Here is a 13,039-nt window from a genome sequence, read left to right on the forward strand (position 1 = left end):
CTTTTGAAAGCGGTGCTACACAAAACTCACTCACTCACTCTTTTCATACATCCGCTGTATCCGTGAGTTCTGTACTAGTCAAACAATATTTCAGCAACATTATGGATGACACCAGCAACATTATGGATGACACCAGCAATCGGCTCACAAAGTTTACCTGTATGACTGACTGACTGAGTTTGGTTTTACGCCGCTTTTAGCAATATTCAAGCAACATCACGGCGGGGGGACACCAGAAATGGGCTTCACACATTGTGCCCATGTGGGGATTCGAACCCGGGTCTTCGGCGTGACGAGCCAACGCTTTAACCATTAGGCTACCTCACCGCCCCTTACCTGTATGAGGATTAGATTCCGTCCATTCGACGAGCCACTTCTCAATCACCCCTATTAATCACAAGACCCTATTAATGTTGAAGAAACCGTTTCTTGTATATTTTAAATCTTTAAAACTGGGAAAAGTGGGCCCATTTCACACGAGGACGGGACCGCCTCCGTGGTGTAGTGGTTAGAGCGTCCGCCCGGAGAGCGGAAGGTCGCGGGTTCGATCCCCGACCGCGTCTTACCAAAAGACGTTAAAATATGGTACTTGTTGGTCCCTGCTTGGCGCTCGGCATTAATGGGTACAACAAGGACTGGTCGGCTCGGAGTCAGTATAATGTGTCTGAGTAGGGTATTCATGCTTCACTGCGGCATGGTATCTCAGTGGGCTAGCACTATAAAACCAGCTTCAGTCTGGGCTAGTACAAGCAGCCGCACATACACATACACACGCATGCACGTCGATCGTCATATGAGCGAAATATTCTCAAGCACGACGTAAAACCCAATTTCACCTCACCTCACCTCACGAGGACGATGGGGTAGCCTAGTGGTTAAATCGTTCGCTCGTCACGCCGAAAACCCGGGTTGGATTCCCCACATAGGTACAATGTGTGAAGCCCATATCTTGTATTCCCCACCGTGATTGTGCTGAAATATTGCTGAAAGCTGCGTGAAACCATACTCCCTCACTCACCCATTTCACACGGCATCAACACTACACATGACAACAGCGGTTGCGGGCCGCATACCACTGTGTTTACTTCCTACACTGGGATACAAGCCATTGAAGTACCTGCTACAACAGAATCCATTGTTAGCTTACATGAATCCGAATACTTGTTCTTGCTAGAAATGATTTATTTCGGGGCAAAGTGACACTGGATGCTTATGTGCACATTTTGAAGATAATTGTTTTAGTTTTCATCATCATTGTCTTCGCTCGATTTACGCAGAGTGATATAATTGGGTGTCAAAAGCGAATCTAAAGTGCAGATGGAATTTTAGTAAATACACATATGGACACGTGCTTGCGTGCTGATACCAGTGAAACCAAATATGGTGACGGAATGCCATGTTTTTTACGTTGTCTCGCACCTTCCTAATTCCTCTCTATTTAAAGTTGTTATATATTGGCAAGATAGCGTTGTTCTTTTTTGTTTCTACAACGTATGTCAATCACTGCCGCGGAAGGTAAACACCCCGCTCCCCATGCAGTCAGCAGGTGCTTGCAGTGATGAAGTAGACACGTGACATGCCATTGTCTATCATCCATGTTCATCTTCTGCGGCGGGGGGATGGGCTCGGCACACCAAAGGCCGGGGCTCGACTCCCCACCAAACACAAAGTTCTCGGTTGTTTTCTGCCCTCATATTGCATTCATCAGGCCGATGACCCGGGTTTGATTCCCCAAATGGGTACAATGTGTGAAGCCCATTTCTAGTGTCCCATGATAGTGCTTGAATATTGTTAAAAGCGGTTAAAACCCATTCATTCAGTAATTCACTCGTCATATGGCTTAAATATGTCTAGAACCATGCAGCAGATATAACATGTTATGACATTTTTGTCTAAATGTGAAGCGATAGGTAGAACCGCCTCCGTGGTGTAGTGGTTAAAGCGTTCGCCCGGAGAGCGGAAGGTCGCGGGTTCGATCCCCGACCGCGTCATACCAAAAGACGTTAAACTATGGTACTTGTTGGTCCCTGCCTGGCGCTCGGCATTGATGGGTACAACAAGGACTGGTCGGCTCGGAGTCAGTATAATGTGTCTGAGTGAGGGTATTCATGCTTCACTGCGGCATGGTATCTCAGTGGGCTAGCACTATAAAACCAGCTTCAGTCTGGGCTAGTACAAGCAGCCGCACATACACATACACACGCATGCACGTTGTCATCTGAGCGAAATATTATCAGCACGACGTTAAACCCAATTTCACCTCACCTCACCTCACGAGGACGATGGGGTAGCCTAGTGGTTAAATCGTTCGCTCGTCACGCCGAAAACCCGGGTTGGATTCCCCACATAGGTACAATGTGTGAAGCCCATATCTTGTATTCCCCACCGTGATTGTGCTGAAATATTGCTGAAAGCTGCGTGAAACCATACTCCCTCACTCACCCATTTCACACGGCATCAACACTACACATGGCAACAGCGGTTGCGGGAGCGAAACCTTTCCGACCGCATACCACTGTGTTTACTTCCTACACTGGGATACAAGCCATTGAAGTACCTGCTACAACAGAATCCATTGTTAGCTTACATGAATCCGAATACTTGTTCTTGCTAGAAATGATTTATTTCGGGGCAAAGTGACACTGGATGCTTATGTGCACATTTTGAAGATAATTGTTTTAGTTTTCATCATCATTGTCTTCGCTCGATTTACGCAGAGTGATATAATTGGGTGTCAAAAGCGAATCTAAAGTGCAGATGGAATTTTTAGTAAATACACATATGGACACGTGCTTGCGTGCTGATACCAGTGAAACCAAATATGGTGACGGAATGCCATGTTTTTTACGTTGTCTCGCACCTTCCTAATTCCTCTCTATTTAAAGTTGTTATATATTGGCAAGATAGCGTTGTTCTTTTTTGTTTCTACAACGTATGTCAATCACTGCCGCGGAAGGTAAACACCCCGCTCCCCATGCAGTCAGCAGGTGCTTGCAGTGATGAAGTAGACACGTGACATGCCATTGTCTATCATCCATGTTCATCTTCTGCGGCGGGGGGATGGGCTCGGCACACCAAAGGCCGGGGCTCGACTCCCCACCAAACACAAAGTTCTCGGTTGTTTTCTGCCATCATATTGCATTCATCAGGCCGATGACCCGGGTTTGATTCCCCAAATGGGTACAATGTGTGAAGCCCATTTCTAGTGTCCCATGATAGTGCTTGAATATTGTTAAAAGCGGTTAAAACCCATTCATTCAGTAATTCACTCGTCATATGGCTTAAATATGTCTAGAACCATGCAGCAGATATAACATGTTATGACATTTTTTGTCTAAATGTGAAGCAAAATGCTACTCAAACCTACCCATAGGTGTAAACGTCCGTATCTTAAAATCTCACAACATTTGTATTTCAGACACTGAATGTCAGGGTAAATGTCTCTCATAGAAAATACACTCATACCCTTACTGGACCGATACATTAACACTTTGGGTTCGATAGGTAGAACCGCCTCCGTGGTGTAGTGGTTAAAGCGTTCGCCCGGAGAGCGGAAGGTCGCGGGTTCGATCCCCGACCGCGTCATACCAAAAGACGTTAAACTATGGTACTTGTTGGTCCCTGCCTGGCGCTCGGCTTTGATGGGTACAACAAGGACTGGTCGGCTCGGAGTCAGTATAATGTGTCTGAGTGAGGTATTCATGCTTCACTGCGGCATGGTATCTCAGTGGGCTAGCACTATAAAACCAGCTTCAGTCTGGGCTAGTACAAGCAGCCGCACCTACACATACACACGCATGCACGTTGTCATCTGAGCGAAATATTATCCAGCACGACGTTAAACCCAATTTCACCTCACCGATAGGTAGTTCAATGAGTTCATTGTGCTTGGCACAGACATAGATAAATGGTGTACATCATTAGATTTTTTATGTTCCGAAAAACACTAGAACCTTGTCCTCACTCACTCGACACAATGTAATTGGGTTCGCTGGTGTGTGTTTCAGTCGGGCACCTGCCAACCATTATATTGGGGTTCACAAGGTAACACGTGGATTTACATGTTCCAACATGGTATACGTGCACTGGTTGATGAATAGCTTCCTCATCTGGTGCATCACGCCAGGTCTGATACAGAGGCGGATGGCATGGACATATTCACATGATGAATGCTACAAGTACTTAAAAACTACCACACATCCTAAGCAATATATTTGACAATCGCGAATTTCTCTGATAAAGTGTGGTCATGTTGGAACAAACTGACCTGTACTTGAGGATCTCTCTTAGAATTAATTTCGTTAGTTTTTTTCTCATTTCTACCTCCTTAGCGATTAGACATATTACTTTTAATTACAGTCAGATTATTTAAAACGTGTCATTAATATTCGTAATGGGGATTTAAACTGTGAAGTTTAAGTGCACTCCTTCTAATCATTAACTTTGGGGACACGGCGGGTCAAACGGGCTGAAATTCGTTCTCCAGCGTCCTTCCATAAGGCAAATACAGGCTACCCATAGTTTAGGACATCCGACCACTACAAATAACCACAACTCTTACGACCACAACTGTGAATTTGCTGTTCGTTGGGTCGATTCCCAGTTCCGCCCTCTGCGATCCGTGGTGTGGGTGAACCATAGCCAAACGTCTTGGTTGTACCTAACCGGTGTCGTTTCGGTTTTTCGTTCTAAATGACCAAAGGCGCCATATTAAAAGAAAATATTAATCCAAAAACATTTGTTGTTGACGCTAGGTTCCGAGCGCGCAAGTACTGAGTCGTAGCAAAGATTTAACTTTTATCCTATTTGTATGCATTTGTCTGGGGTTCTCTTTCAGATCCTGGAGCGACGCTCGTCTTCGAAGGAAATATTTTCTAAAGTTGATGCAGTTGTGGTTGTCTACTCCATCACAGACAGACAGAGCTATGACGTCGCAGAGAACATTGTGGATTGGCTCAAGCGTGACCGGAAGTCCAACCCCAGTCTACCGGTGTTGGTGCTGGGGAATAAATGTGATATGGACCACCTGAGGTAAAGAATGTACAAATCCCCTAAACTATATAGATACACTTAGCAGTATATATGTTTTATGTCAGCGTTATTTCCCCAACGAAGTTGAGAGTGTCTCCATTTACGGAAATAATTCCACACTGACGTCACTCTTTGATACCATGAAAGCATCCATTCACAAGGTAAATTTATGAAAGTGGACTCTCACATTGGTGAGTGAGTGAGTGAGTTTAGTTTTACGCCACACTCAGCAATATTCCAGCTATATGGCGGCGGTCTGTAAATAATCGAGACTGGACCAGACAATCCAGTGATCAACAGCATCAGCATCGATCTACGCAATTGGGAACCGGTGGTCAACACATGTCAACCAAGTCAGCGACCCTGACCACCCGATCCCGTTAGTCGCCTCTTACGACAAGCATGGGTTACTGAAGGCCAATATTCTAACCCAGACCATCACGGGTTCTCTCACACTGGTAATTGGTACGGACGCAATATTTGGGATGTATTACACAAAACCTCACTCAAGGTTGTCCAATAATGAAATCAAACTAACCAGTCTCTTTGTTAAACGCATCATTACAATTCAATCATTGAAGTATTGGCGTAGGGATGGACATGCATCCTCACTGGTTTTCATTGATCCAGTTATATAATCCGACTGAGGTTCAATACGACATCCATGTTTGCTCCATGTATATCCATGATATACGGAAATGGCCATGTCTTGGACATATCATATAGATTACACATAGGATATGTATCGGTCTTGACACGAGTGAGTGTTATGATTTGATTTATCAAATCTTCTTCTTAAATTCACTCACTACTCAATCAACCATACATTTCAAAATACCGACATGAGAGAACGATATCTGCCGAAACAAACTTCCAAAAGATGTAAAAAGGCAGTCCCTGGATGCTGTGAGGTCGTCTTTCTCAAACGAGCCGAAATGATGATTAATCTAAACGTCAAAACATCATGTTTTTAGTTGTTTTCTTAGCTGCCTTCAAAATATTTTAGATATGTAAAGCAAATATATTCATGCAAAACATCGGAAGGTCTGTCATAACAACGATGCTAATATCCATGTTATAACATCCGTTATCACACGTCCAGCACACGCCGTGTGTTGTATACAGCATGCTCATGATATAGGTGTCCTTTGTTCACAGGGTGTTATCTCGGTCGCTCAACAACTTCGATAGCGAGTACCAAGGCGTCGTCTTCCTCAGCACGGAGTGTTCAGCGTGCGAGGACTCCGACGGCGTTGTCGATGCATTCCACAGCCTCATCAGAAAGGTCAGTATAAGCATTCGGGGCAACTCGGCTTTTTCCGTTAGCTACATAATATTTCTACTGACACCAGTATTTTAGTGCTATACCGTGATGTCAGTGCAAACCAACCCGAAAACAAATATCACTCGACCTAACCTGCGGAGCCAAAGAGAAGTATACAGCTATGTTTGCTAAAACTGAAATAAACAGGAAATGGTTTTATTCGATGGTGATGTATTTCTGAATTCAAACGCATGTCAGAGGCGAGAATCCATGTCAATGAGCATAATCAGAACAAGTGACTGTTTTCAGCCAAGGAATGTTTGTAAAAATGTTTGTTTTAATTGGATTAAATTTTCAAGTGTGTACTTTCTTTTGTAGTTCAATTTGAGAAGGTTTTTCCTCTGAAATTAAGTTATTTTGCCCGATTTTGTTGTCTACTATGATAGTCACGTGATCAAGTGCAACTACAGAACCTAGTCTCCTCAATGCTGAATGAGTACAGAGGGTGAAAAACAGTAATAAATAGGTCAATTCATTGAGATGGAGGCAGGGGCTTGTAATGTATTTCCGGAAATAGAGACCTTGGTACCGATCCACAAAACCTTCGAAGAGCTACGGCATTCATAAGTCTATGAAAAACTATTGAGTTACGACATGTCGTAACGTTGCGAACTCTTTGTGGAGAGGAAGCGGCAGACATCGGTATAGTGGGAGGGACGTGGATGCACTGTAAGAATAATTAAACTTTTCTGCACTTCTGTAATCATTACATACATGTTGAAGATATGATTGTGTAAATCGTACCTTCGATTTTTGCGTTAATGATTAGAGAGGAGATAAATGAACTGAAAACGTTTTTATTGTACACCCCTGGATGAAACGTTTCCCCTGCTCTCTGCATGGACACACTCTTAACTACATTGGGGTAGTATATAGTATGGGTGTCATTTCCAGACATCTTTGTCATTACTTCATTTCTTCCAGTGGGGGAAGATCAAAACAAGGCCTATGCAAGTCATAACCACACATTGTTAGACAAAATGTGAAAAGATATTAAGTTTTGTCTATTTGTATTGATAAATAATGCTCTCGTCTAGATGAGGTTATCGACATTTTAAACATCAGTTGGTTGTTAATACACACTGAAAAATGTTATTGTTTCCTATCATCTGACAAGGTCATTTCCAACTAAATTGTCAATAATATTCACGTGTTCATTCTCAATATGGCACCATGACTTCTTTCTCCCAGAAACAACACAAACAACACCCAGAGTTGAAGAGTTGTTCGAGAATTCTCGGTTATCGTAACAACAACCCAAATCATGGTTGTTTTCACAAAGATTCCTTTCTCAATTATATTTGTTGACGGAGCTGCGAACTGCTACATGTAATTATCTTCCATGGATTAAATGCTTCAATTACCGTGCAATAACTGGTTGACAGGGAAATCTGCTTCCTGGAAGTGTGCCGTTCACTGATACACAGTGCCTCCCTCCTCTAACACAAGCCACAGATAGGTATTTCTCTTGCCTCAGTCCAAGTAAATCAGGCATCGTCTTTGAGAGCAAATAAACAGATGAGGCTGGTGTGGTGCTGAAGTACCGCATGGGTAAGGACAAGTACAGATTTGTTGTTAATGGTTCGTTACCGACTTCCGCCGAAAATACAGAACCAATTCCGACAACAGAGGGCGCTATCAGCAAAGCGTTAACGGGAAATCCCAAACTTTCTCCCCGCAATGTGTTTGTAAAATCTAGCGCACTGATTGATACCAATGCTTGTTTGGCGTCTTTAAATTTCACTTAAGTGACTAACACTTCAGTGTGTATATGTCTAGACAATCCAAGGCGATGGGAGAGTGATAAACGACACTCACTCGAAATGCTTTGACAAGTATTTGATTTCCTGTATAGGTGCAAATGTGTCCAATGATGACGTGAAGAGTGTACGTGAGTGTCTCCTTGGTCTGTCTGCTTCATATACCGGCACAAGGTGCACCATATACCTGTACAAGCACGTGTGTTGTTTCATGTGATCTGTGCATCGGGGTCGGCGTGTCTGGAAAACAGATGAATTAATGAAGTCGACAGGAAGGAAATAGCTGGCGTGACTACTAGGGTCCCGGATTTGTCTCAGCCATACACCATAGTAATCTAGCCTGTCGGCACGTGTCCATAGTTTACCTGGGGAACACGGCGTTAACCTGTGATGAGATTTCAATCAGTTGTAGAAAGCCTAGACAAAGTATGTTTCTAGGTAAAATATTGGTTCTCCTGTTAAGGCGGCTGGCGGGTTGCTTCATGGTTGAAGCCCCCGCTCGTCATAAGGAAGGCTCAAGTCCAATTCCCCAACTGGTGTCGATTTCTTGGTGTGCGCTCCTTGATGACGTTTGAATATTGCAGGAAACACCTTCTGTTCTGCTATGTTGTGTTTGCCTTGTTGACATCTTGAAAGGAGGGAGGCACAACGGCAGGAGGGACAGCGCAAACTCGTGCTGCCTCGTATACTGACAAGATGCTAATTGCCTGACACGATGCAGTTGATGTTTAAAGTATGTGATTCCTTTCACTGCGAGAAAAACTATTTCATACAATTAATTAATACATGACACGAGCGTCTGATGTTCTTGGTGTGTCTCCTAACGCTAGCAAACAGTGCAAGCAGTTGGGGAACATATCCAAATTATGAAGGGTTGATAAATAGGACAATTATAAAATAAATATCGTTCTCATTGGAGACAAACGGACTATCAGGGCGAATAGTATACAGCTTTGTTGATGGAAGATTTAATAGATATGCTGATAATGAAAGTTCATTTGTATTTAACTCACCGTGCATATAATCATAATTTAATAATTGATCAAGCGACAGGCGACCTGTAAATAATCGATTCTGGATCCGACAAATCTGTGGAGGAAAGCATGTGCAACGTCTTTAGCCATCGAGCAAGATGGCTGACTCGCACGGGACCAAGTATAGCAGCACATCCGATCCTAGTCTGTCATGCAGACCCTGAAGCAAATATATCCAAGAAAACCCACGCAGGTCTAGAAAATGTGGCAAGTCTAGATTTCCTCAGCTTCTGAAAATGAAGAAAGTATCAGGGCTCCTTTTCATTATATTTTTTTTTTTTTATTATGAACTTTTTTCAGTAAAATATGTTCATTTCAGAGACTAGTTGTTAGTCTAATCCGATCCAGTCCCTTTGCCAGAGAGATAGGAACCCATCCTTACAGAGTTTTCACATTTCTTTCATGCTATAAAGTCATTTTATAAGAGTTACCATTCTGTTGGTTCAGATATACGGATTCACGTGAAAAAGTTTAAACGTCGCGGCGTGTCATAGTATATACAGTACACCGTGGCCTGTCAGCACCATACCGTATTTCATCCAAAATGCTACTCATTATATTAACATGAGTCATGTTTCACAAAGTGTATCGGTCGAGTTTCTACACAAACATCCAAAGGACGGCAACACAGACGTGGTATTTGTTCGCAAAGACTCAAAGTTACACACATATAATCATCATTTTACTTACTAGTTTGTTGGTGCGTGCGTGCGCGTATGCGCGTGTGTGTCTGTATATAGGTGAGGTAACTTTGTTTCTGGGACCAATCACTAGTCTTCCAAAACCCTATGGTGATTTTCATGTGATATTTATTGCATTTTGAAGATATACTTGGACGTTAGAAATTAGGATTGACGAGTGTACACTTTGTTCCAGGTGATAGAAAAGCGAGAGGGTTCTACGAAGAGCCAACGCAAGCTGTCCCATGTTCCACTCGGGTCGCCCAAACAGATCCGAGCGACCATCAAGAGACGTTTCAGTGTGTTCAGCAGAGAACGGACCACTTTGTGAAACATACAAGTTTGAAACCTATGAAACATAATCCAGGTTATTATATCTGCCTTTTGTTCTGATACGTACCTTGGACAAAATTACCATAGCTTATTTTTGGGAAGTGACGTAACATGGCATTTCTCTGTTAAGTGACGTCTTAAAGAATTTCTCTATTTCAAGACTTTCCATTGAAATTTGTTTCGGCCTCTACTCAAAACGTAGTTGTGGTAGCCAATGAGTCAAGGGTATTTATCATGACAGAATGGAGACTTTATGCACTGGATAGACGAGGATGACAGAGACACAGTTATTATGTGTGGACTCAAACCATGTCTAACTATGGAGTCGTCGAAAAAACTCAAGGTCAGACAGTCAACTGCACAACGAAGTCAGAATACAGGTCGCCAAATGAGTCATGGGATAGCTGTGTTCAAGTGAACATACCTCGCAAAGTGAGACTCAGTTCCAAATGAAATAGCCACGAAACGACCTTGATATCTGCGTAAAAAAACCTCACATCTGATATTGTACTGTGATCCTAGAAACACCATCATTGTCACACCCACTCAAAACGCGCACCTGTCTGTCAAATACACGAGTCACTGTCTTCCCACTCGTACATTGTGCTCATACCCAGCAATGTAATGGTTGTTGATACACATAACACTGGCGCTTCCTTACGTCCCAGCTCACTTGGCGAATGACTGGATGGGAGAGACACACAGAGAGAAATGGACCAAGATACAACAGACTAATAGTACACAGTTGGTACAAGAACGTTTAATGCTCCTCGAGAGGGACACGGTGGTTTGGACATATATGCAGATTAACAGAGGTACCAGTTGAAGGGGCACTGAAGAATTCAAGAACAACATATATTGTTAAGCAGTGAAAACACTTGCAGCAGATAACTGATTTCGGTGTCTGTACCTCATTAGAAGTACGTAGCATTGTATAAAATGTGAATGTGTTCTTTCTTAAAATTACTAAAGTGAGACTATGATAAAATTTACTTTGAAATAGAAATCAGGGGCGGATACAGCTTTTGAGAAAGAGGGGTTGCACAGTTCCGAAAGGGAGGGGGGTTGGGTGTGCACAGTTCATTTTCACCCATTTTCACGAGTTTCAATGGTCATTTAGTAAAATTTCAGGACAAAAGGGTAGTGGTGCGGCACCCCTGCACACACACACACCCTAAGTTTGTAATAAACACCACAAACACCCCTGGGTCCGCCTATGGAAATATATATTCATGGTGCTACAATGTTGTATGTTTGATTGGAAGACTTTCTATTCTAATCGAGTAATCGAGGACGAAGGTATAGTCGAGTGCTGAGGTATATTTTATGCACTCAGTTTACTTTGCGAGTTTATTTTCACACCATTTTTACGACCGATACAGGTTTACTGTATCACGGTAAAACATTTACGTGTTACTTATAAATGTTTATATGTAAATTGGCACACAAGTTATATTTTCTTATGAATTCATTTCTCATAAGCAATGTGACACAGCAGCATATGATTCATACGTTTCATTTTTCATATTATTCATTTAAAGTTTGGTACAGTTGATCTGAGTCAGTTAATAGCCAGTCACTGAGAGGAAAATAATATACTATCCCAAAAAAGAAACGCATAGGCGTTTTGTATTTTAAAAATCTATTAATGACCTATGGTGTTCAAACATACGTCAAAATATGTAACAAAAGTGTTGATAACATGATTTTACACAATTGCACAAGTGAAAAATCGACATAACCTGAAAATGTTGATTTTGATGAGATTTCTTACAAGGATTAAAAACGCATCGCCACAACGCAACAGAAATCACCTTCCAGTTGAAATTGTGCAGTAAAGAGCATGCACTGTCTGGCTATAAAAATCCAGATTACTTTCGGAAATCGGCATTCGTTTTGAAGCAGTTTCAAATCACTACGCCACGTCTTTACGCTGCGACACGGAACATCGCCATTGAAAGAATGCACGCTGGAGATTACCAATCTTCTGTTGCCAGGCGTCTGAATGTTAGTCTGAGCACGATATCACGGCTTGCAGCTCGTAACAGGTATATACAGGTATAACAAATGACCGTCCCCGTACAGGCAGACCTCGAGTCACCACTGCAGCCCAAGATCGGCACATCCGGGTACTACATTTGCGTGATCGTACTGCCACGGGTGAGAGCACAGCAGCCAGGGTGCCTGGACGTCGGAGGATATCCGGTCAAACTGTACGGAACAGGTTAAGAAAGATTAAACTGAAAAGCAAGAGACCCGACGTCGGGACCGTGCTAGGTCGTTACCATCGCGCTCAACGTGTCCGTTATCTAAAATCATCCAATTGGTTGTATAGACATTTCCTTTTTCAAAACTGATGTAAAACTTCATGCACTAAAGTCTATTTGTGGACGAGTTATTCATGTCTGAAAATACAACATTTTCGCAACAGATTTCTGGCCTGTGCGTATCTTTTTTGGGATAGTATAGCATAAATGTTCTCAATAATCAGATTTAAGAAACAGTTTGGATAAAGATGAACGAACTGTATAAAACAGTGTGGGATTATTATTGGAGAATGCAGTATATTCAGTTGCTTCATAATACGATACTACTGTATTATCTCCCTTTGATTAGTATTAAAGTAGGTTTCATACGCAAGTCATGTGCAGCGAAGACGATGGTACTGAAATCCTGACGGTGTCCTAAAAAACGCTGCGCTTTTCTCAGACTATGAATAAACAGACCTGTCTTCTGGGGTCATTTACTTTAACGAGAGTTCAATGTATAACATATACAGATTGTATTTCTCACCAATTGGCAGCAGTCATTATTCGCGTATACATGGTCGTGTTTTGGTAATTAAATGTGTAGTTAGCATGATTTTACGCCGCTTCT

The 13,039-nt window shown here is 42.5% G+C and overlaps 1 protein-coding gene across 1 annotated transcript in view; it reads left to right on the top strand.

Annotated features, from left to right (window-relative positions):
* The window catches only part of LOC124277753 (ras-related and estrogen-regulated growth inhibitor-like), a 38,697-nt gene extending 27,402 nt beyond the window's left edge, over positions 1-11,295 (top strand). Inside the window, exons 4-6 of the mRNA XM_046713478.1 lie at positions 4,838-5,031; positions 6,190-6,316; positions 10,026-11,295. Coding sequence (XP_046569434.1) covers positions 4,838-5,031; positions 6,190-6,316; positions 10,026-10,160 — 456 coding nt within the window. The 3' untranslated portion in view covers positions 10,161-11,295. The remainder of the gene's footprint in view (positions 1-4,837; positions 5,032-6,189; positions 6,317-10,025) is intronic.
* Positions 11,296-13,039: the final 1,744 nt, after the last annotated feature.

The sequence above is a fragment of the Haliotis rubra genome, unplaced genomic scaffold, assembly GCF_003918875.1.
Source record: "Haliotis rubra isolate DU_JTF1 unplaced genomic scaffold, ASM391887v1 Scf227, whole genome shotgun sequence".
Taxonomy (NCBI): Eukaryota; Metazoa; Mollusca; class Gastropoda; order Lepetellida; family Haliotidae; genus Haliotis; species Haliotis rubra.